The 25800-nt window shown below is 36.6% G+C and overlaps 2 protein-coding genes across 8 annotated transcripts in view; both read left to right on the forward strand.

The window, feature by feature from the left end:
• Positions 1–16078, forward strand: part of SPART (spartin) — a 47021-nt gene extending 30943 nt beyond the window's left edge. Inside the window, exons 10-13 of one of the 7 annotated variants that reach the window (XR_012017051.1) lie at positions 3679–5670; positions 7224–7303; positions 15645–15756; positions 16038–16078. The gene's annotated coding sequence lies outside the window, so the exon portion shown is untranslated. The remainder of the gene's footprint in view (positions 1–3678; positions 5671–7223; positions 7304–15644; positions 15757–16037) is intronic. The other 6 variants (XR_012017050.1, XR_012017052.1, XR_012017049.1 and 3 more) reach the window with 6 other exon arrangements.
• The window catches only part of CCDC169 (coiled-coil domain containing 169), a 42612-nt gene continuing 22380 nt past the window's right edge, over positions 5569–25800 (forward strand). The window contains 5 exon segments of the mRNA XM_072797413.1: positions 5569–5621; positions 7224–7303; positions 15645–15733; positions 15735–15756; positions 16038–16078. Of these exon segments, the coding sequence (XP_072653514.1) occupies positions 7243–7303; positions 15645–15733; positions 15735–15756; positions 16038–16078 (213 nt within the window). The 5' untranslated portion in view covers positions 5569–5621; positions 7224–7242.

A 25800-nucleotide genomic window follows, 5' to 3' on the forward strand; every position in this document is an offset into this window, starting at 1 on the left:
TGAGTATAAAGGCCAGAAAAGACTAGTACACCAACTGAAAAAGGCAGGAGGAGTTCCTTCTTACCTTTTTTGTTATATTCAAGTCTTCAATTGATTGGATGAGGTCCACTGCCTTTGGGAGGGCAATCTGTTTTACTAGGTGTACTGATTGAAATGTTAATGTTAATCTCATCCAGAAACGCCCTCGCAGACACCTCCAAAATATACCAAGTATGTGTATACCCTGTGGCCCAGTGAAACTGAAAAAATCACAGCTGCTTAGCCCAGTTTTCACTGTATAGTGTATACTTTTACTAAGCTCTGCTTGGCTCTTTGATACTCAATAGATACAGTGTATAAAAGAACAGTACTCAATATTGACTGCTACCAGGGTTCTTCCTACTTTTGCCTCTACAGACTGTCCCTCCCTCATGCTATATGGGGTAGTTTCCTGGGAGTACCTCCAGGCACCAGCTGTCTAGAAATAATCATAGCTAATGTTTATGTAGTGCTTACTGTGAACCATTAATGTTCTAAGTGCTTTTATGTAGGCTAATTCATTTTAACCTCATAACATTCACACACTATTGCAACCTTCATTTTACGGAATACGAAGCAGATACAGTGAGGTTAAGAGAGGTTACTATTTAGTTGGATCTTTTCTAAGAAAAGAGAACAGTATGAAAGGAAAGAGGTCATAGACTAGCCTCAAAAAGGAGGGACCTACACAGTAGAGTGATTGTTAGGCCAGACATTTTTCTTAAACAGAGGTAGATAAGGAAGGACAAATGGCATTTATAGATACCCTTTGCTTCCAGCTGCTTAACGCTAGTTTCTCTTTTTATTACCATTCCACTGGTTTGGTAGTTGGTAGAAAATTGCCCAAGTTAGTAGCAAATAGGTCATAAGTCTTAGATTTGGTGATAGTGTGAGCTTTTGTCTTTTTCTCTGTATTCATAGGTATTTTAGGGCAAGGTAAGAAAAGTGAAGCTTAGGGCTTGTTAAGCAGAAATCATTTTATATTTCGTTTTTTCAGTAAGCCTGAATAAAGCTCTACTTAAACAGAAACTAGTTCTCTGATCTATTCTTGCCAAACTCAGGTTTAAACACACTTCCTAATGGGTATTGCCATTTTGTATTTAGTTTAGCAACAGAAATACTTAAAACATTGTGTTGTTTCTGAAAGCTTGTTTTCTTCAAATTTTTTTTCTATTCATAATATATTTAAAGATAAAGATGAATTTTAAAGTCTTTAAGAACATAGATGAGAAAAACCCAAATAATATCTTCAGATGTATTCTATGCAAAAAGTTGTCATACATGAAAAAAGTTTGGTCACCCTGGAAGCTATTCATTGGAAGAAACAGACTAATGGAAAGTGTCCTCTACATAGGCGCGCGCGCACACACACACACACACACACACACACACACACCAATCTATTTTGTTCAAATTTGGAAGCCAGCTGAGGAGCAGGTTGCGAGAATGTGCTTATCAAAGAAGTAAGATGTCTGTGGTAAGGAATAAGGTCCCAGCATTTGCAGGTTTAAGAGGATCCACAGACAATATCCCTAGTTAATAAAATATTGCTATTTAGGGAGTAACTGAGTTGGGAGCTGAAAGAATGAGGTTTTGGTAGACAGCAATTGTTGAGTTTAAATTTTCTGAGCTAAAGCCACTCTGATGACAAATTCAGAGTTTTTATAGCTGTGGAAGTGGAGTGGAGATAAAAGCGATGAGAGTTGCAAGTTGAAGGGCAAGGTTGTGGAGAAGACTTTCAGTTGGAAAGACCACTTCTAATGTCAAAGGCAGTAGACAAGGCATGACTCTCAAGACTCTGAGTAGAAGCAAGGAGAAGGCGTAGATGGTGTTACATCAGGAAAGCATGCCATTTACAATTGCTCCAAAAATAAAATACCTAGGAATATATTTAACCAAGGAGGTGAAAGATGTGTACTCTGGAATACTCCTAACATTGAAACAAATTGAGGATGACATAACCAAATGGAAAGATATTCCACGCTCATGGATTGGAAGAACAAATACTCTTAACATGTCCATACTACCCAAAGAAATCTACAGATTTAATGCAATCCCTATCAAAATACCAACAGCATTTTTCACAGAAGTAGGACAAAATAAAGTTTGTATGGAACCACAAAAGACCCTGAATAGCCAAACAATCTTGAAAAAGAACAAAACTGTTATCACAATCCCAGATTTCAAGGTGTACTACAAAGCTATAGTAATCCAAATAGTATGGCACAAAAACAGATTCATAGCTCAATGAGATAGAATAGAGAGCCCAGAAATAAACTCATGATTACATGGTTAATATTTGACAAAGAAACAGGAATATGCAATGGGGGAAAGAATTTCTTCAACAAATGGTGCTGGGAAAATTGCGCAGCTATAATGCAAAAGAAAAGAACTGGACCACTTACACAGAAAAATAAACTCAAAATGGATTAAGGACCTTAATGTGAGACCTGAAGCCATAAAACCATAAAAACCCTACTGAATAAAAAAACAAAAACACAAACAAAAACCTTCTGCACCACAAAGGAAATAACAAAACTAAAAGACAACTTACTGAATGGGAGAAGATATTTGCAAATTATATCTGATAAAGGATTAGTATTCAAAATATATGAAGAACTTATGTAACTCAACACCAAAAAAACAAATGATCCAATTGAAAATGGGTAGAAGACATGAACAGACATTTCTTCAAAGAAGACGCAGATGTGAGGATGAGATATCTCCCACCTGACAGAATGGTGAAACTCAAAAACACAAGAAACAAGTGTTGGCAAGGATGTGGAGAAAAAGGAATGCTTGTGCACTCTTGGTGGGAATGCATCTGGTACAACTACTGTAGGAAACATCATGGAGATTCCTAAAAAAGAATAGAATTACCAAATGATCCAGTAATTCTACTGGGAATTTATCCAAAGAATGCAAAAACACTAATTGAAAAAGATAAATGCACCCCTATGTTTACTGCAGCATTATTTATAATAGCCAAATTATGGAAGCAGCCCAAGTGCCTATTGATAGATGAATGGATAAAGAAGACGTGGTATATATAATGGAAAGTTAGTCATAAAAAAAGAATAAAACCTTGCCATTTGCAACAACATGAATGGATCTAGAGGGTATGGTGCAAAGTGAAATAAGTCAGAACAAATGCCATATGATTTCACTGGCGGAATTTAAAAAACAAGTGAACAAAAAAGAGACCAACTCACCAGATTATTAAGTATAAAGAACAAACTAATGGTTTACCAGAGGGAAGATGGGTGGAGAAATGGGTGAAATAGATGAAGGGGATTAAGAGTATACTTATGATGAGCACTGGGTAATGTATAGAATTGTTAAATCACTATATTGTACCTCTGAAACTAAGATAACACTAAGTTAACTATACTGGAATTAAAATCTAATTTTTTTACATTAAAAAGGCATCCATATCAGAGGAGTGGTTTTTACATGAGGATGGAAAAGTAGTGAGCTGGAAGTAGCATTGGAGGTGGAGAGAATTCTTGACCCTCCTGACCCAAAGAAGCACAAGGCTCTACAAAGAAACCAGAGAACAAAAACATTAATTCTTGGCTTTTGATATTTCAAGAGCTTTTGTTTAGGTGTAAATCATAAAGATTTGAAAGAGTACATAACTATCCCTCTACTGTCCTCCAGCTAACGCCCACCTCCACCCCTTCAGTCTATGAGAGGAAAGAACTACGAACTCTGGCTGGAGAAGAAAGAAGAAAGCCACTAAGGCAGGAAATAGAAACTGGTGAGTGTCTGAGAGGAGACCTGCAACTTGCTCCCCACAACCTGTCTGAGGCTGAGCAAAAAAAGTGGGAATACAAGATTTGCCATACCACATGACTTAATTGACAGAATTATTTCATATTATACTTCTTTTTAAATTAACTGTAGTAAAATAAATAAATAAATAAAATAAATAAATAAATTAATTAACTGTAGTTTTTTTAAAATAACCTATTTACCATCTCTTACAAACCACTTTGTACATAATAACCTTCAATTGCTATTAATTGAACTGATTCTTCAAAATGCTTTAAATTCTCTTTTGCCTATAAATCTGGGTTGTTCTTTTGGACATTAAACAGTGGCAGTAGAGTGTGCTACTTATTACACTTACACTCAGTTCAAACAATTGAATTCCAAACTGTCCCTGTTCTTAAAACAGCCCCCAGTACAGTCTCCAAATTTCCAGAATCTCCCTTCTCTCTTTTAAAACCCACTTTCTAACTGAAGACTTGCCTTAGTTCCAGCATGTATCCAATGAACCATTTTACCATTTTATACAAACTTTTAAGTGTAGCAACCATAGGTCCCAAAAGTTTTTTCTATTTTTCCCATGAATTATCGAGTTTCCAAAAGTATGTTGGTAAGCATAAACCAAATGAAACAAGCATTTACCACATGAAACAAGCATTTACCACATACGCTTTTTATGCTTTAAAAAAAAAAAATCTTTGAAGGAGTATCTTATGGGCATAAACAATACATATTTACTGACCACTACCAAGGGTCACTCTTCTCAACACTGAAGATGAAACAGCAGAATAAACAACTCTTTACCGGAGTACTTGTGTTGATTTGTCAGAAAACAGTCCCGTGCTCACACTTCTAAAACTGACTCAGGATATGGAAAGTGTACCAGAGAAATCAGAGGTCAAGGCAGCCCATCTTTCTACTCAAAGATGGATGGGAGCAGGGATAACTAAAGCACAGAACATCAGGAGCAAAATGCAAAATTTGTGATTACAAATACAGGCATGAAACTTCAAGCTGTTGTAAGCAGCTTCGAGCTGTGTCCAGGGACAATTCCCACACTTGGCAAAACAAAATAATCTGTATTGGAAACAGTTCAGGCAGTGCCTTCTCAAGTTCTCTTCAGACACTCCTACCAGAACCCTTGTGCGCAGTAAACTGAAGCAAGAAAGGCGCAGCCAGAACTACTGTTGAGGGGATCCCTGGGTGGCGCAGCGGTTTGGCGCCTGCCTTTGGCCCAGGGTGTGGTCCTGAGACCCAGGATCGAATCCCACGTCGGGCTCCCGGTGCATGGAGCCCGCTTCTCCCTCTGCCTGTGTCTCTGCCTCTCTCTCTCTCTGTGACTATCATAAATAAATAAAATTAAAAAAAAAAAAACTACTGTTCAGTACTTCCCTTAACAAGGTCTAAGAGCAAAGTGAACATCGGGCATGGGCATGGGTCGGTGTTTAAGGCCAGCAGATCCCTACTCCTTACAGTCATCCAGCTGGTGCACATCCCCCTCCACCAGTTTGGGTCCCTTTTCTGACGTGTTCCCAGGACGCTCAGCCTGGGCCAGCCTGGGCCCCGCTCTGCCACTGGCACTGGCACTGGCTCGGGTCGCCTTCCTGCGCCCCCGGGCGCCGCCCTGTGACGTGAGAGCGCGGCGCCGGCAGCGGCCACTGGCCACTGGGAGTCGGGGAGTCGGTGCGCCCCGGCGACGGCTCGCGACGGCGCTCTCTTCCCGGGTTCCGGGTGGCTTTTCAGCTCTTGTGGTCGAAGCTGGAAGACGGGGAGGGCGTGGACATTTCTGACCTGACACTATGGAGGAAGGAAGAGGCGACAACTTCGACCGGGTGAGCACCGATCGCCTTAAAATGGAGCTGCTGAAAGAAACCCATCGACGTGAGTGGCGGGCCCCTGCGTGCGTCCTGCTGTGGGAAGCGGAAGCCGACGTGAGGCCTGCAGGGTGATCCGAGCCCCGGCAGACCTGCGACGTCGAAAACCAGTGTTTTACAGTGTCATAGCATTTGCCCTTTGATTAAGCGTTTGATATTACAAACAGGCAGGTTTGGAGGCAGGATTCTTGTCTTTGGATCAGGTCAGATGGAGTGTATTGTGTGCACAGACTGTAATACTAAAATATGCGTTTGATTTTCATGTTGCGCGGACTTCAGCTTCTGTTTCAAATTCCAAAGGTTTTGTTTAGTTAGGCTTCTCCATCATCCCTTTAGAAGAACTTAAGAAACGGTGGCATTTTGTAAAAATGACGCGCCTTCTATATACTTCTTAAAATACTCACTATTATACTTCGTATTAAATCTTTGACACATTTTAAGTTTTGTTTTTTTTTTTAATACCTCCAATCTGACCAGCAGGCCCCATGAGATTTGGACTCCTCTGTGTCCCTAAATCTCCGTGTGCTTTCCTCTGTTGTAGCTCTAACACACTTTTTAAATTGCTTGGTTATTTCTTGGGCTGATATTAAACTGTAAACATGCTGAGGACAGATTATGTGTTCCCTGAGGAATTTAGAGTATAAATTTAGGAATTTTAGAGTATAAATTTAGGAATTTTAGAGTATAAAAGCAAGTACTTTAGAGGAATCCTGCATAAATACAAATCCCAGCTTTTATCACTCTGTAACTACATGATCAACTTAATAAACCACTAAGCTTCAGTTTTCTCAACTCGAAGATTGGTGTATAAATCATAATAGCTCATGTGGTTGTCACCAGGATTGAGTGAAAAGTATGTACAGAGCATATAACATTGGCTTATGATAAGCACTCAATGGAAATTAGCTGCTGCTATCACCATTGCCCAGTTTAATTATTCACTGTAGTATTTTCAACATAGCACAATGCCTTGATGTATAGTAGGCAATAAAAAATACATATTGCATAAATGGTTCTCTCATCATATTTTGACAATTAATGTACTAATTGTACATTAACAATTAGTACATTAATTAATTAATTAGTACAGTAATTAATTAATTAACAATTAATGTACAATTAATGTACTAATGTCCTGAATAGATAATCTCTGGAATGCTATTTGTGTGTATGTGGTTTTGTGTGTGTGTGTGTGTGTGTGTGTGTGTGTTTCTCTTTTCCTCTTTGTCTCTGGTTGTCAGTTACCCATTGGCCTAAGTCTTCCATTCTCTGATAATTTGCAGTTAATTTGCTGGGCTTTGAGAAACCAGAACAACTTCTTGGGATCATTTAAGAGTAAAGGTGACTAATGGTTACCTAGGAGCCTCTGAGCTTTAGTACACATTACGGTCCTTGTGGAACTTGGTTATCAGAATCCTCCACTTGCTTGATTTCTGATTCTCAACCATGCCTTCAATAAGTGATGTTTCATAATAAATTGCTCCTAAAGTAGTTGTGTGTTACTTTGTATTATTTTCATATTATACTGGATCATAATTAACAAGATATTTTCAATAATAGGGATATAGTGCAACTATCAATGCTTGAAATAAGACACAAGATAGCGGAACTGGAAGCCAAACTCAATACTGATGATGAAGGTATATAAGTAAATATTTTTATATATGACTCTTGTATAATTATTGTTTAGTTTACCAAGATACCTATAGTGCATCAAATTAGACGTAGGAAATAATAGTACCAGGTCTCAGTACTGCTTTTTGGCAGCATTAATAATAATTTGTTATCGAGGCTTTTAAAACTAATATTTCAGTGTCAGACCTGTTACTCTATAATCATTTGTCTACTTTCAAGTTCAAAATGTTCATCAAAAAAAAAATGTTCATCAATTAGGAAAACCTTTGTTACATGACACCAATACATTATTGTTTTTGGTAAATAATAAAATGTCACAAATTTTCTGTGTAACTCAAGTAATACCCCTCATATCTTAACTTCTGTGGATTTGGCTATAACTTTAAAATCTTTATCTAGGTTTTGGCTATTTGTGTTGTAAGAATGGTGAAGGGCAGGGGGTGAGTGTTGTGTGCATACACATGCATCCACACACCCACATACCCATATATCCTTAAAATTTATAATGTATAAGATATTAATTCATTCCACAAATATTGAGACCCTGCCATTTGTCAACACTTGAAATGGAAAACCTTTCCATTTAGAGGTTTACTAACTGTTGGGAGAAAGTATCAAACTAAAATGCAGTTCTCAGAAAGGAATTAAGTTCTGCAAAAGGAGAAATAGAAACTCAGTTAAGGGAACCTAACACAACTTGGATAAAAACATAAAGACAACTTTTCCAGAGAAGACAGGGCTTGAAATGAATGCTAAAGAACAGTAGGAGTTTATTAGGGTTATGGGGGTGGACTTTGGTTCTTAAACCCATTTACACCTCTCTCCTCTTCTATTGGGGAAGCCATGAAACAAACAGAATTAGTAACCATATGATAAATAAAATGCTACTATTCTTAGTTCCCAAGGCTCTTTTTAAGGCTTGAATGGAGAACACTACTCTGTCCCACATCTGGAGTAGCTTCCTATGTCTCCACGTTTATACTGGAATATATAACTGGCTTTGTCAGGAGAGACTGTCAGTGCACTTACCAAATAGTTGAATTGGCGAGACTAGCTGGGATTTTCTCATCTAACCAGTTACAGACAAAACAAGTCACACTCACAAATATGCATGCAATGCAATAACCATGCCCACTAGTAAAATGTAAGCCTAACAAATCTTATTATCACTTAGTATCTTCTCTTGGAGCGGAACTGGTATGTGGGTATAAAAAGAAAAGGTAAAATGATAGAGTTCTTTCCTCGGGGCCAAAGCTAAACCCTGAGGTGGAGGGGTCAGAAACACATACCCTTTCTTTAACTAAGGCCAGTAACTATGTCAGGTGAGGTGATTATTATTAACCTTATTTATGGAAACATGGAATTTAGAAATTTAAATAGCTTGCTAAGATCATGTAGCATATCATTTCATCCCAGATCACGTACCTACGTGATCACGCTTTGACAACTTCTATTTACCACATCAGCACTGAACAGTTCTGGTTATCTATAGCTGCATAGCAAACCACCTTATAACTTAGGGGCTTGAAAACCTGGGAGGTTAGCAATTGGGGTCTCATGTATTACAGTCAGATGTCTGGAGCTTAGTTATCTGAAGGTTCAATTGGGCTGGGCATTCCCAGATGACTCACATGGCTAGTATCTCATACTTGCTGTTGGCTGGGAGCCCAGCAAGGTACTGCCTATCAGAAATACCTACTCATGGCTTTTGTAGATTTTGCTTCTCACAGAATGGTGCTTGGGTTCCAAGAGGATGTATCCCAACAGCAAGCATTCAAAAAGGCACAAGTGACAGAAACTGCCAGGCCGGTTAAGGGCTACTCCCAGAACTGGTACAACATCAATTCCATTATATTCTATTGGTCAAAAACAGTCACAGATTCAAAGGGATGTAGTAGGAAACTCTACTTATCAAGTTCATAGTACAGAAGAACATAGAGGTGGGGGTATATTATTTCAGTCATCTTTGGAAAATATAATCTGTCACAGGGAGCATTAAACATAGTGCCATTTGAGGAGAACTCTTAAGTAATTGATGAAAATGGCATATAGATTGTCCTGTGAATATATCAGGAGATGAGATTAACGCTTATGAAGACAAATTAAGAGTAGTCTTTAATATGATGCTAATGAATTCGTATTGATCCTGAAGCCAATGGAACAATATTAAAGGAGTACTAAAATGAATTTATTAATTTTTAATATCATAGAAGAAATACGTGCACAAGTGGCAACTCTGGGTACATTTGTTTAGATGATCCTTTCATAGCTACTCTCCCCAAATCTCCATCATCTTTCTCCCCATCTCACTATCAGCTAAGAGCTTACCTTCAAAGAGAAAGAGAAGCAATGAGAAGATTTCCACTTGTTTCTACCAAGAAAGCTACCCACCTACGTGCATCTTTGTATATCCTCTTCCTTCTTTCCTGTTCTCCTGCATATTCTTATCTAAGGGACTCCTCCACGTATGTGATAGATCCTATCTACTCTCACCTACCAAGGACATTACTCCAGCAATTGTCCTCAGCATATAAATGGGCTGGATTTATTTTGTTGAAAAAACATGAAAAAGCTCCTTTGGCCCCACATTTCCTCTTGTGTCATCTTTCACTGCTCTATGTACAGCAGAACTCTTCAAAAGAGTGGTTTCTATTTCCACTCTTACATGTTTATACTTGTTTAGTCTATCTGGCTTATTAACTGTATTAATTTTTAGGCTAAATGGCAAATACAACTTCAAGGGGCTTCACATTCCCATAGTGGCCTTTAGGGTTCATAGGAAACTCTGTGCAGAAAAAATAGTTTATGTTTTAGTATATGTGCTACCAAAGTGAGTACAGAAGTGGTTTATGTTTTAATAAAATCTGAAATTCATCTTAAAGTTCAGTGACAAGATAAAGAAGAGGAAAGAACACGTTCAGATGACTTTTTTAAAAAGTGAGAATTAGCAGTGGTTAGAGCTTTAAGTGTATTTTAAAAATTGAAACCACCCTTTGAAAACGATATTATTACCCCATTTTATAGATGAAAAACTGAGACTCATGGATTCTAAATCTCTCTCAAGGCTACAGAAGTGCTGAGTGATAGATCTGCATTTGAATGTAGGCATTCTGGCATCAAAGTCCACACTCAGCCTCTACTTGTTCAACCTCTTATGCTCAAGTTTGCTTCTCAATATTTTTTCATCTAGAGAAGAGAAACTTGATTTACTGAGGCTCTGGGCTCTGAGGCTCTGAGGCTCTTGTTCATCTAGGATTAGAAATGGGCTAGATTTGCCCAGCACAGGGACGATAGTTTTGTTCTCTCTTGAACAGAAGTTTTACCTCGAATCAACCAAAACTGCTCTTGTCAAGATGACTAGTGATTTCCAATTTGCTAAATCCAGTGTCAACTCTTGTCCTCATCTCACTTGACTTAGCACTGATACAAGGGGTCACCCTTATCTTTGAAACCCTTTGCTCACTTGGCTCCTGGGATACCATATTCTCAGTTTTCTTTGTACCTACTGGCCATTCCTTATTTCTCTTCACCTTTATGATTTCTGAAAACTTGGGAATGCCCAAGGGCTCAGTGCTCTGACTTTTCTTTGATACATGCACTCATTACTTAGGTGATCTTTGATCAGATGCTGCTAAATCCTGTCTGTATAATGACAACACACAAATTTACATCTCCATCTGGGAACTCTCCTTTGAGCTCTTTTTAATCTTCATTTATCGGATGGTTTCTATCCCTAAGCCCCTTTGGCTATTGGGTAATATGTTAACAGATCAAATAGTTTTCTAATTCACCTCAGTAAATGCTAGAAATATGTTTTGATAAACTTCAATTTGTCTTTTTTTTTAAACAGAGGAATACTTCTATTTATCTTAAAATGGCCTATTATTTAGTAATGAAACATTAGAGGTATTACTACCCCTGGGGGGAAGAAAACAAAACAGAGATGCCAGATGCTACCATTAAAATTTAATATTTTTGAAAGTTTCCATTAAGCAATAAAATTTGAAATAGACATAAGAGTTGTAGCTATTAGGAAGAGATAAAATTATTATAATTTTTAGTTTTTATAATTTGATATCCAGAATTTTCCAGAGATCAATTGAAAAACTACTGTATTAGTAAAGAATTATGAATGGTTGGATGCAGTAATGGAAGAAATGTTTATGTAAGAAAAAAAAACAGCACTAACCAGTTCAAAAATAGGGTTCTTAAATGATTGTACTCCCAATTTCAGCCCAAACTATAAAATATCAGACAAAAGCCTTGATTAGAAATATTCAGAACCTGTATGAAGGATAGCAGAAGACTTGTGATTATAAGGCAGTAATAACAGTTCAACCAGAATTCTCACCTTATTCAAAGTAAGAGATTTTACACTAGAAAGAAACCCTGGAATAAAATGATAGACTGTATCTATCTTATTTTTGTATCTCTAGTGCCCAGTATAGTGCCATATATTAGGCTTTTCCTTTCCTATTAACATTTTCTTATTTTACAAGACTTTGCAAATTAACATAACTTCATCACTGTTATAAATGCAATGATCAACACAAACATGACTGAATTATTAAAGTCTATATAGAGTCAAGTTTCAATCAATTCAACTGTGTCCTTTTAAACACTTTAAAATGTATTATTTAGCATTGTTGCTTAATAGGGCTTTGTTTTTGTTAACACTGCTATCTAAGGCAAAAAAAAAAACGAAACAAAAAACAACAAAAAAACATCTAAAAGATAGGGCTGTATCTAATTTAATTGTTTTAGAGATTTTATTATTTGTTTGACAGAGAGAGAGAGGGAGAGAGAGCACACAAGCACAGGGAAGGGCAGAGAAAGAGCGAGAAGCAGACTCCCTGTTGAGCTGGGAGCCCAACTTGGGGCTTGATCCCAGAACCCTGTGATCATGACCTGAGCCCACAGCAAGATGCTTAACTGACTGAGCTACCTAGGCACACCATAATTTAGTTTTCTCTTACCTTATGAGTGTCCTCTTCCAAGGTCAATTCATAAAATTGGCCATAAATCAAACTTATAAAACGTTTCAATTTTTGATTTGGTTTTGCTGACTGTTGTACTGATCCTAGCCAAGATCCCTCTGCCCCTCCCCTCATACCCTCATGCTCACACACTCTCTCTCTCTAAAAAGAAATAAACAAATCTTTTAAAAAGAGTGATGCTTTTGTTTGTTTGTTTTTAGAGTTACTGAAGGAGCAATGGTTCATGGAAGTATTGCTTTGGGTATTTTTTCCACCAAGAGACACAAATGTTTCTGCCAAATTTTTAGCCTTGTAATCTGTATTTCAAATAATTGTTTATGGTAAGTGTATTGTTGGGCTTTATAGATTGGCTGCTATTGTGCTGAAGATCAGGGATCATCTTTTTTGGTTTCAAGCATGTTGTGGCTATCTCAAAGATAGCGCCACATCTCTCATTCAGGTGTTTCAAATGTCTCTTAAATTCCCTTAGTATCAAGACTATTAAAAAAACTTGCCATTATTAACTGCCACTCTTACTCCCAATTGGGAACGTAGCTTAAACATTATTCCATTTTAAAGATGGATAAAGAATTAATACTTTTGGTACTTTTGTATTATCACGGAACAAAATGTGGTAGAGAAAGAAATAATCAGTGTGGTTCTCTTTTAGAAAAAAGAAATACTTGATAAGTAGAAAGTTCATGTGATTTGTGAGAGCCAATGCTGTTTTGTGAAAAGAAAACAATTTTGTTAATCTCCAGTTTTGTGGGCCTCCATCCACTTGTTGCGGAATCAGAAATTCTAACACACTTTGGTATTAGCCATGTAAATCAGTTATGGCTGCAGGTTTTGGTAATTTATGTAGTCTTTATGCAGTTGAATTTTAATTGATTAATTATTAATCAATGAATTGTTAATAATGTATACATTATCTTACTAGAATTTGAAACATAATAGACTGGAACAGATCGATGTTAATTATTTAACTGTTTGATAGCTCTGTTTGTATTTTCCTGTCAGTTCAACAGCAGCAACCAATCAGTTGGGTCCATTTAGTTTATGCAGCTTAAGATTTTTCTAAAATAGATTCTCCTGTTTTATGTATCATTCTCCTCACAGCAAGATCAAAACAGCACTGAATGCATTGTCAGATCAACTTTGGCAATGAGGCAATAATTAATACAGGGAGGACAGATTAGATTTAGATATGAACTAGCTGCAAAAATATCAAACAAAGATATTTCAAATTAACTCTGGAAATCAGTCTCAATGATTACTCATAGCTAGATAGCTTAAGAACAGAGTATTCTTTGCTCTAAACAGATTAGTTTGTACTCTTTATTAATTTGACCTAGAATTAGTCAAGCTCTCTTTCATATCTGCCCCAGCTGACTCATCCATTAGGCATAGTGGGCACATTATGAAGGACCCTTGATGATACTTCTAGAGGCCAATGAGATATTTTATTTTAAAATCAGAAGAAAAAATGAATATGATCCAGTCTGGACTATATTTGTCTTTATACCAGCATAGTAGTAAAAATAGAATTTTTAATATTTTTTATAGAGGAAGAGGCCTACAAAGGCAAAAGTGTCAAGGGGCCATGGAAGTCACAATATGACCCTACAAGACCATAAGACTATTTTTTCCCCATTTAAAATTTTTCTCCTGTAATTCAAGAATAGCCCATTTGCTTTCTCTTTGTCTTTTGTCTTCTACAATCCGGAGCCATCTATGTACCTGAAGGAATTACACATTTGAAGGTGTACATTTGAAGTCAGTTCATCACACTGGGGAATGTGAATATTGACATCATTACCTCCAGGGCCTTGCACTTATTAACATTAATACATGATAGTATACTATTAGGCTTACCTATATTTGAGGATCTCTAAATCAATATTTTAAAGTGGAGGTAAACATTTCCAAACTATAGTTAGATGTGCTAAAAATGAATTACATTCTTAATTTTTTGGTAACTGTTCTGATTTTGATCTGAAGCCCCCATTTCCATGGTGGGGAAAGAGGTCCAATTACAGAGAGAGACTTTACCTAGCCAGTTATACTGGTAATTCCATCTATTTGAACTCAGTGGTATCTTTTGGATAAATGTTCAGTCTGTCAGATTCCTCTTTCCTTCTCGTTCCTGGAAGCATTTGGATTAATAACTTTCAACCTCAGTTTGGGAGAGGGTTCCTGCCTCTGTTTTTGGAACACTATTTGCTAGAGATGAGGGGGTATGGGAGACATGTGGCCAGGTTAGAAGGTTGAGGCTGGTAGTATATGCTTATATTCTTCCTACTTAGATTTTTCTTGTCAGCTATGATGGAGCTGAAATTGCCTCATATATATAAAGAGTATTAAGGTTCAGAAGCAAGCCATCATTTTTCTCTCTATAAAGTGTACTTTCAAGATAAAAAAGAAAGAAAGAAAGAAAGAAAGAAAGAAAGAAAGAAAGAAAGGAAGGAAGGAAGGAAGAAAGGAAGAAAGAAAGAAAGAAAGAAAGAAAGAAAGAAAGAAAGAAAGAAAGAAAGAGAAAAGAAAATAGCTTTGGGCCTTGAAGCTGACCAAAGATGTTTTAGTTCTAGGCTGTATGCTCCTCCCCTCCTATAACAATAAAACAAATGTTTTGGTCTTAATAACCAAAGGGGTTTGGTGAAAGAAACCTGTTTAAGGATAAGAGAAGATGACTGAATAGGTAACTGCATGTTTTAGCACAGCGGTTAAGAGGATACACATTCAAGTCAGATAAAACTGGGCTGAAGCCCCAGTTTCCCCATTCTTGGCTTTGTCACCTTAAGAATATTATTTGACATGCCTGAGCCTTGGTTTCCTCATCTGTAAAATAGGCAACAAAGTTTTTTCAAATGAGGAATAATTAGTTAATATATGTAAAGCATTGTGTATTTTATATGTAACAAACATGTAAGTGGTAATTGTAAAACAGACTTCAGAATTTGTTTGCAAAGGGAAAAAAGAGAATATGACATTAGATGGAGGCTAGAACTATTTAGACTGTTATGTATGGATATTTCAGGTTACAAGGAAAGAAACATGTTCCTAATAGTCCCTCTAATAAAATTCTGTGTAAGGGTATGTGAGGAACTGAAGGATAAAGGGAATAGGAAGTGAGAAGACCAGGAATCACAATAGTCCTAGTGAGGTCTGGCTGTGTAGTAATCTGACTGAATTTACTGTCTGCAATCTCAAAGATCCTATCTAATAGAGAAACGCATGCTTAAAAATTAGTTCATTCTAGTTCATCTATATTGCTAACAAAGTCAAGTGCAGTAAGATTGAGCTGATTAATGTTGTAAATAAATGAGAGGTGACAAGTTGATTTTCTCCTATCCCCCTACTTTTCACTCAGGTGGTGAATGGAAAGTTCGTTATGAGACACAACTGGAACTGAATGAACAACTAGAAAAGCAAATTGTTTCTCTAGAAGAGAAAATGGAAAAAAATCCCTGGAAATCCTTCAGGTACCAAAGCAACTATGTATATGTTTTATAAATTGAGTTAAAAGTGATAAAATATTTTTTTAAGATTTTTATTTTATTTATTTATTCATAGAGTCAGAGAGAGAGAGAGGCAGAGACACAGGCAGAGGGAGAAGCAGGCATCATACAGAGAGCCTGATGTGGGATTCGATCCAGGGTCTCCAGGATCACGCCCTGGGCTGCAGGCGGCGCTAAACCGCTGCGCCACCGGGGCTGCCCCCAAAGTGATAAAATATTAATTGTTCATATTTGTTTTGTTGTAGATAGATTGTCTTCTATCCGTGTCTATGAACAAATGCCAGTGGTGAGTAAAGACTGGTTTAACTAAAAGAATAATTGAAGGAAAGAAATTATGTATTTCTTTTTTAGATAGGTTCCAAAAAAAAGTTTAAAGACTGTTGAAAATTCCAAATAAAATATTTTGTTCAGTGGAACTGTTTCTAGGAAGTAAGGAATCCTATAGTAGATCCTTCAACTTAATCTCCCCCTTATAAAGCTGGGCAGGGTTGCAGGTACAAACAAAATGGAAAAAAAAAATGGAAGAAAAAGAATCTCAAATCTCAATAGTCAGTCCAGGTGGAAAATGTTTCTACTTCCTGCAACCTAAAAGAGCCTATTAAACACAGAAATATATATCATACCTATTTAAAAACATTTCCATTCTATTTCCTCTAGAACATAGATATACACATGTATAGATATACACACACACATATTCACATTAACACACATATACACATAATGTATAAAATCCAACAGAGAACCTATAAAATTACCCTATCACATGAAAAAAAAAAAAACAATTATTGGCTGCTTTACCTAATTTTCTTTGGGCTGCCCTTTCCTCCTGATAAGTTACTTAAATTTATATGTTTTTACTTTACAAAGCACATGTATTTGTTTTTAATTCATTTAAACGTTTGTTTTTTAAAATGTGGAGGAGACGTAAAGCATGGCTTATGGTGGATTTAGAATATGCTTGGAAATAGCCTTTTCTTTAGAACTCACACTGAATTTTTATTTCTAGAATATCTAGAAAAACATGGAAATCTTATAAAAATCAAGGGTACTTTATCTGAAAATATAAATATAATACTCTGCTAAACTGGCAGAACTACACAACCCCATGAGCTAAAATTTAATATTATTTCCTTTAACACATTTGACACTAAGCTTAAAACAATTAAGTGATTTGCTCAGAATCACAGTCTGGAAATGTGGAAATTGATTCTGTTTCTCTAAAAAAACCCAGACCCATTTGACTATACTGTGCTATGCCAACAGCCCTTCTATACTACCTATCAGAAATAACATGTTTTTTAACGTGTTTTATGTAGAGCACTTAACTGACTGCTATATTCACAGAGGTCCTGAGGACCGGAGCGCTACAGAGATTGCTCATTGAATAACTGCAGACCTTTAGTGAAAAATACATAAAAATATCTTTTTTTAATCATAAATCAGGAGAGAAATAACCTATTTTGTACACCTCTGTCATTTTCAACTCAGAAATTTATTTTTGTCTTGCAGTCAGGAAAAATCATGGAGTTATATCTCCATCTTGTGGTACTTAGAAATCACTGCAAGGGTTATTTTAGGCCTTGTCTTTCTTTAACTATGGATATAATTTTAGTTCTACCTATAAAATATAAAATATAAAATACTACCTACAGAACATAAAATATTCTGATTCTCAGTTGCTTGATAACTCATCCTCAGTGCTAGCTCCAGCCTTATGGAGAATAGCAGCAAGTGCTGGTGTGACATGGTATGATACTTTATAGCATACATAAGAAGCATTTGATTGGTTTTTCTCACAGCTACCTCAGACTGTAACATACTCATGTTGACAAAATTCTTTCTTTTTATGAATTTGTGTTATTCTTGAAAAAAATGTGTTTCTCTAAGAGGTTTAGATCTGGAGGCAGAGAATTCTATTTCTCTTCAGTAAAGGACTAAAGAAACGTTAGAAAAACTAAGAGCAGGGTCATGTACCAAGCAGAAAGGAAAGATAATGAAAGTTCAGGCTCTTAAGGAACTGGTTCTCTTTATTCTCTAGGCAGATGCATGTATGAGTATCTGGTGTTTCTTACACAGGGGAATCAGGAGGAGTCTGCAAAAACAGCAGGGATTAGGAATCTAGCCTAGGAGCTGGTGGTGGAAGTCGCCAACTACCAAACAAAAAACATTGGGATCCAAGGATCCTATATCCAGTGATGAAATGTTTTATTCAAGGACAGAAGATAGTATACTAAGCCTTATTCTTTATATAAAAACAATATTTATGAAATTCAGATGCATACTCTTTATGGAATGCAGACAGTTTTGACTTTCTATTAAGGCTGATAATTAGAGAAAGATTTTGAACTTCTTGGGAGTGATAGAATATGAATTCAAACACTACTTGTAAATTTACTGATTCTTTATCCTTGTTGGGGTTGGCACAGTGGCTCCTCCAGGCTCCTGACTTGACTTTCCGCTCTGCCATCCTTTAATGAGTGGCTAATGCTCACAAGATGACCGCTTCACTTTCTTTTTCATAGAAAGAAGTAGGTGAAGGGCAAAGGGCAAAGGTGAAGGCCAGTCAAATTTGCTTTCTTTCAAAGCATTTTCTAACACTGCTGTACCCAGAGTCTCCCCTTATATCTCATTGCTTAGAATTGCATAATATGGGCACCTGGGTGGCTCAGTGGTTGAGCATCTGCCTTTGGGATCAGGTCTTGATCCCGAGGTACTGAGGCACTGAGATGGAGTCCCACATCCGGCCCCCCGTGGGGAGCCTGCTTCTCCCTCTGCCTATGTCTCTGTCCCTCTCCGTGTGTCTCTTCATGAATAAATAAATAAAATCTTAAAAAAAAAAAAGAACTCTATCATATGGCCTCCTGTATCTGCAAGAAAGGCTGGAATATTTAGTGTTTTACTGAGCATAGTAGTAGGAAGAAGGGTAGAATGAATATCTGTTATGCAATTAGCTCTATTTGCCACACAAAGGCACTTTCAATGAGTACTATTTCACTTATTTTTTAAGATTTAGAGAACTCAAGTAAGGGTGAGGAGGAAGGGCAGAGGGAAAGGGAGAAGCAGACTCTCACTGAGCAGGGAGCATGACTTAACGGGGGGCTCCATCCCAGGACCTTGAGATCCTGGTGCCCCAGTACCATTTCATTTTAAAGTTATATATATTCATTTAATATTATTTGAAAAATAAAAGACAAAGATAAATATTACTTAATATAAATATTACTTAATATTTATATTAAGTAATATCTTACCTGCAGATATATCAAAAAATGCATGTAAAAACATCATATTGTACATATCATTCTTTTTATTCTGTCCATGTTATAATACATAAAGATCTGGTAAATTTTATTTGCTACATAGTATTCTTCTATCTATATATCTTTATTTATTTATTTATTTATTTATTTATTTATTTATTTATTTATTTATTTATTCCCCTATGAGGATTTTTCAAAATCTCACTGTGACAAACATTGCCACAGGGAACATACTTATACATGTCTCCTGATACAAAGTATTCCTCCAGAATTGGCTAACTTTTCTGTAGAGAGCTAGGTAATTAATACTTCAACTTTGCAGGCCATATGATCTCCGTTGCAACTATTTGATGCCGCTGTTGTAGTGTGAAAGGAGCCATAGACAATATCTAAATAAATAGATAGGATTTTATTCTAACAAATGTTGGCTTACAAAAACAGACTGTGACTGGATTTGGTCTTCAAGCTATAGTTTGCCAGCCCTTGGGTTAGGGCAGTGGTCCTTAAACTTTCCTAAGGTAACAGAATCATGTAGGAAACTTCATAAAAATACAAAGGCCAGGCTTATCCTTTTTTTTTTTTTTTAAGGATTTCATTTATTTATTCATGAGAAACACAGGGAGAAGGGCAGAGACACAGGAAGCAGGAGAAGCAAGCTTCCTACAAGGAGCTTGATGTAGGACTCAATCCCAGACCCCAGGCTCCAGGATCACATTCTGAGCCAAAGGCAGATAGATGCTCAACTGCTGAGCCACCCAGGCATCCCCAGCCTGCCCTATCCTTTAAACAGCTTGCCAATTCTGAGTTCTTTATTAACTCTCCAGATAATTTAGATATACACCAATTTTGAGAACAACTGCTCTAACATACATAGAGTGAAAATATTAGAACATGGGATATGCACATTTTCAAATAATGATAGAATCCCTCTAAATCAATCTAAAGACACCCCAGGTCTATAGTTAGGTCTGTAATAAGTAAAAGAGATGATGATGGGAGATAAGACTGGAAATATAAGCAGGGCCTTGATAACAAGGGATTTTATATGCATATGAACCTCTTTATATGTGATGAGAAACTTTTTTTTTTTTTAATGGGAAGCATAAAAAAGTATTTAATAGAAGTTTAAGTCTTTCCCCCCATGGAGAAAGGCTTCCCCAGGGTGAGTGAGATTTGAGGCAGAGAAACCAGATAGGACGCTTTTGTAGCAGTCCAGGTACAGGAAGGTAAGTTGTTCAGCTTGGACAGTAGTATATGGGGATGGAGGCAATGTGACAGATTGAAGAGATATTTAAGAATGTGGATTTTGTGAGTATGTGGATGCTCAGGTGAGACTGGAAGAGGATTGGAGGGAGATTAAGGACTCTCTCTTGAACAATGATTACAGTCAACAGCACTGTAGGCATCAGAAGTAGGCTGAATGTTAGGAAATGAGTTTAGTTTTGTATGTATTACACAAATCATAGTGATCAGCCACCTGGACATGGTTTTAGACTATGGAAAGTTGTCTCTCTGAAAGGAGAGATCCTGGAATCATCAGTGTCATCTGAAGTCATCAAAGTATGAGATTGTTCAGAAAGAAATACAAAATCTGAAAAGAAGAATTGAGGATGGAACCCTAGGGAGTACTAACACTTAAGATGTTAGCTGAGGAGGCGATACAGTGAAGATAACTAAGAAGAAAAATTATTGAGAAAGGGAGAGGGAAGACAAAAGTGTGGAAAAGAGTGGTATCACAGAAGCCAAGGGAGGAGAAGGGTTTGATGAGTGTTCAGCAGAAGAATGTTCTCCAAGAAATTTCAGGTGCAAGGTAGGATAAAGCACATAATTTGAAATTCCAGCACATTATTGATTCAAAGGGGAACAAGGTAAGCAGGTTAGAAGCAAGTTAATTAGAAGACAGGCTATTGAAAGAAAATGTTGTGTAGTGGAAAAAAAAGGGGTGAGACAATGGAGTGGGTTTAACCCACCTTGCCCAGAAACATGGCTTTTAGAATTAGACTATCCTGGTTCAAATTCAGACTATGGGGCATTAAGGAAATTATTTCATCTGTCTGAGGCTTAATTTCCTCATCTGTAAAATGGAGTTAATTATGCTCTCTTGCAAGGTTGTCATAAAGATTATTAGAGATACATAAAGCAAATAGTATCATGCATAATACAGAGTAAGCACTTCCCTTGATAAAGTGTTAGTTCCCTTCATCCCTTCTTTGATAACTCGAACTTTAGAGGGAGCTCTAAGCTGCCTTAGAACAAGCCAGTTGTGAAATTAAGTTTAGCCCATTTCAAGGAAATAAGGGCAAGGATAAGTTGTGCAGTATGTTTTCACTTATTCAGCTGTGCTGTTACAGAAGTTGTGAATATTCTGGTACCTCTTAAAACTATAGAATTCTGTGGTCTTTTAGTACCTGTCCAGAGAACAGGGGCTTCTTTTGGGATATAATAAAAAGAACAGAAATTTTACTTCTCTTGGGGTTGCTGGGCTTTCTAACCCCTTTTATTTACATCTACCAGAAGAACCTAGTGTCTACCTAATGTTATCTCCAAGAATTTTGTGGTGTATTGAACAAAGATCTGTAGCCATTCACTGGAAGACTAGGATCTGTTTTAAGCATTCCAAATGATTCAAAGTTAAGGATAATTAGGCTTTGCTGACTCTGATGAGCAGAAGCTGTTTTTCTGGTTCTGACATGGCATTCTAGGCCTCCTCATTAATATCCAATTAGAATATGAAGCTGAGGATTCAGATGAACTCTTTATCAGAACTTTATGGCTCCTGGTGGACAGCCCCATCCGTAGGTGGTTCCCCAGCGGTGTTTTGAGTAATCTTTGAGTGCTTTACTGTCACTACTAGCATACTGGTAGCTGATGTCTTCTCTCTTTGATTACTTTATTTAGGCCCACTCAAGCTGAATATCTATTACACTGTGCCACAAACAGAAAGGATGATTGGCCCCTTTACTTCCCTGCCTCCCTTTACGGTCCAATGCTGCCATGTTCTTAGTTGCTGGTCAGTATATAGAGTTGGGGTCCTTTAATTATCAAACCATGAATCATGGTGAAAAATTTATTAAAAGTGTATATTCTTGGGTTTACCACCCAGAGATCCTTATTGGGTAGGTCTGGGATAAGGCCTGGACATTGCATTTTTTAGCAGACATCACAATAGGTTCTATTGCAAAACACTAATATATAAAATAACAACAACAATAATAACAGATTTAGGGGATCTATATCCCTCAGGGAAAGATGTACAAGATAGTCTCTCTTGTGAAAAGTTACTATAAAGTGTTGATCAAAAAGTTCTACCATAACCCTGTGGTCAACTCTATTGCATGATGGAAATGCTATTCCTTGATTCATCAGGAGTCATAAAATTGATGACCCCTTATCTTATAGTCTGTTCTGGCTGCCATAAAAAAAATACCGCAGACGGGGTGGCTTACAAACAACAGAAATTTATTTCTCATTAGAGTCTGGAAGTCCCAAGATCAAGGCATCAGCATATATGGTGTTTGGTAATAGCTTGATTTCTGATTCAGAGATGACTCCTTCTTGCTGTGCCCTCCATGGTGGGAGAGGGCTAAGAACCTCTGTGGAGTCTTTTTTATAAGAGCATTAATTCTATTCTTGAGGCTTCTATCCCCATAACCTGAGCATCTCCCAAAGTCCCCACCTCTGTATATCATCATATGAGGCATTAGGATTTCAACATATGAATTTGGGAAGGACACAGACATTCAAACCACAGAACTTCTATTTCTCTCTGCTTCTTTTTCCCATCAGTGCATTCCTTTGTTTCTCATTATACCCAGACAGCTTGGACCCTTCAGGGAAAACTCTCACCAGAACACACACTCTGTCAGTCAGATGGAGATAGCACAGAAGATCCTGCTCCCAAAGCCAACAAAGCTATCTGATGATGGGGGACATGAAGGAAAAAGTATGGAAACAGAGAAACAATATTTAGGAAAATTTTGAGTTTCACATTAAATGTTCTCTGGAAGACTCTTGATCAATTTGTAGAAAATCAAGTCATAGGAAATTAATTTGCCAAAATCTAAATCATTGAATACATTCTTATGATTGTAACCCTAGCATTTTAAAGAATGTTCAATTTGTTAAAAGCTAAAACTTATGAAAATGGCTTAGCATTTAGTATCATCATTGAAAAATATATTCCAAAAAAGAATATGTTTAGGTTATAAGTTCACATGCATGGAAGATTCTCCTAAAAGCAAGTTTTGGATAATTTGGTAAATTTAGAATCCTTGGTGAATTGGCCTCTTTGCAAGTTAATCCTTTGGTCAATTGACTTCTTGCAATATTAACTTTTGGATATTTACCTAGTTTCCTTTCTGAAGGATGTTTTAGCTTTCCTTAAGACGAACCATAAAATCTCTCCTTGCCCTGCCTTAGTAGGAGAGGCATTTCAAACAGCTGGACTAGTCTCTTCATCATGCACTTGAGCCTTCAAAGAAACAAGACTCTCCCCTCATATCATTCTCTATTTTCGTCCATTTAATTCTACATGTTGACTGCTGATGTCTTTAATCAGCATCCTACTCTTTTGTTCATCCTGATGCCCCATATCATTTTCCTGAATCCCCTTTGTTGTGATTCAGATTCTTCTTTTAGTTATGCTGCTTTATGGGATCCTGGACAAACATTTAGCCCAGTTTGGACCTTCCAGGGAACTATTACCTCACTGTAGTGGCATCATGCTCCCAGTAGGTTCAATTTGGTCATTTCCACCTTCAGAACATTCTTAGAAATTTTGTTTTTAAAGCCATAAATATACATTTTAGAACCTGATAGCCAGGCATTAATAGTAACGAATCTAAAACACTATTGACACTCCTAAATATATTTGTGTTTAAAGTGATATATCTGCCATATAGTGAAAGGATTATTGAAGGGATCTTGGATTATCAAGAATGTGATATAAACAAAGCAAGAGGAGAAATTCCCACTAGTCATCTGACTAGTGGTAGATATGTAGAATCCATCTGAGGCTGCTTCCTGATGTATTCTGTCCCAGATATTACCAAGTTTGTGTTCTCAAAGATCATGTGTCAGTTTGGAGACAGGTGTAGCCTCAAATCACAAAACAAGGAACACATATTTTATATATGAATTTAATAACAATGTTGTCCACAAGGGGGCACTTGATATTTAAGCACGCAGAGGCTGTATTCATTCATTGCTGCAATTGCCTTCATTGAAAAGTACTGCATATCTAGGAGCTGTAATTATATTCTCATATTTTTTCTCTTGTAACCATTCAGTAGAGTGATTTTTTTCACTTGTAATTTTTATGTGTTCTTTAGTATAGTATAGCAATTACCATTGCTTAAAAAATTGGTGGCTGATAGAGTTTCCTTTTTACTTAGGATAGAAAAAAGGGGCTTAAGAAAAGCACAACTAAGTATATTTGATTTCAGGTATGTAAAAGCATCCTAAAATTTCTTATTCTTACCCCTAAAGTGCTATATCTGCCATATAGTTTCAATGTGCTGTTAGAAAATGATCTTTTCCAAGCAAATTAAGACATGATCATAGGTGAAATACTAAGAACTAATTAGTATCAGAAACAAAACAAAACACCTCTTCCATGATAAGAGAATTAATTTTTGTGTACGCGATTTCTTTTTGGTTAATTTCCAGTGTAGTCTTCAATTTACCTCTGGCTTTAGTATGTTTTTTCAGGCTATAGTTTCCTAGTGTGTGACCATTGATTATATAATTAGCTAAAACAAGCTCCTCGGGAAGATCAAGCACATTAAATTATGGGTCTTCTAATGAATTAGAAGTGATGGGATAAGAGAATATGTGACTTTGATAAAAACATTTAAAAAATAGTTCATTTTGGAGTTAGTAAAATAAAGAAGCAAAATCTAGAATGAACCTTGAAGTTACTGTAGTATAATTTTATAATTTTAAAGGATTTCTGATGTTTATAATAATTTTATAAATGGATAATTACAAATATCTTGCATTTAATGATCCAGAGTATTTAATGACTAATACAGTTTTTACAAAATCCCGAATGTGTTCTCATGTTCTCCCCAGGACAGTTTTTTAAATTAATTAGTTAATACCTTTTTTAGAGCAGTTCTAAGTTCTTAACAAATTTGGATGGAAGGCACAGAGATTTCCCGCATACTCCTTACCCCTACACATAGCCTCCTTATTATCAGCATTATTCATTCCATTACTGGAATGAATCTATACTGACTCATCATAATCACCCAAAGTCCATAATTTACCTTAGAATTTACTCTTGGTGTTGTATGTTTTATGAGTTTGGAAAATGTATGATGACATATATTGATCCTTATAATATAATACAGAGTATTTTCACTGCCCTAAAAATCCTCCGTGTTCCACCTGTTCCTCCCCACTATCCACCCCCAACCCCTGGCAATCACTGATCTTTTTATTGTCTGCATAGTTTTGCTTTTTCCAGAATGTCCTATAGATCCAGTCTTTTCAGATTGGTTTTAGTAATATGAATTTAAGATTCCTTCATGTGTTTTCCAATAGTTCATTTATTTTTAGTGCTGAATAATATTTCATTGTCTGGATGTATCATGGTTCATTTGTCCATCCACCTATTGAAGGGCATCTTGGTTTCTTCCCAGTTTTAGTAGCTATGAATAAAGCTTATATAAACATCCATATGCAGGTTTTGTACGGACATAAGTTTCAACTCCTTTGGGCAAATACCAAGGAGGGCAATCAC

This window comes from Canis lupus, chromosome 24 (assembly GCF_048164855.1).
Source record: "Canis lupus baileyi chromosome 24, mCanLup2.hap1, whole genome shotgun sequence".
NCBI classification, from domain to species: domain Eukaryota; kingdom Metazoa; phylum Chordata; class Mammalia; order Carnivora; family Canidae; genus Canis; species Canis lupus.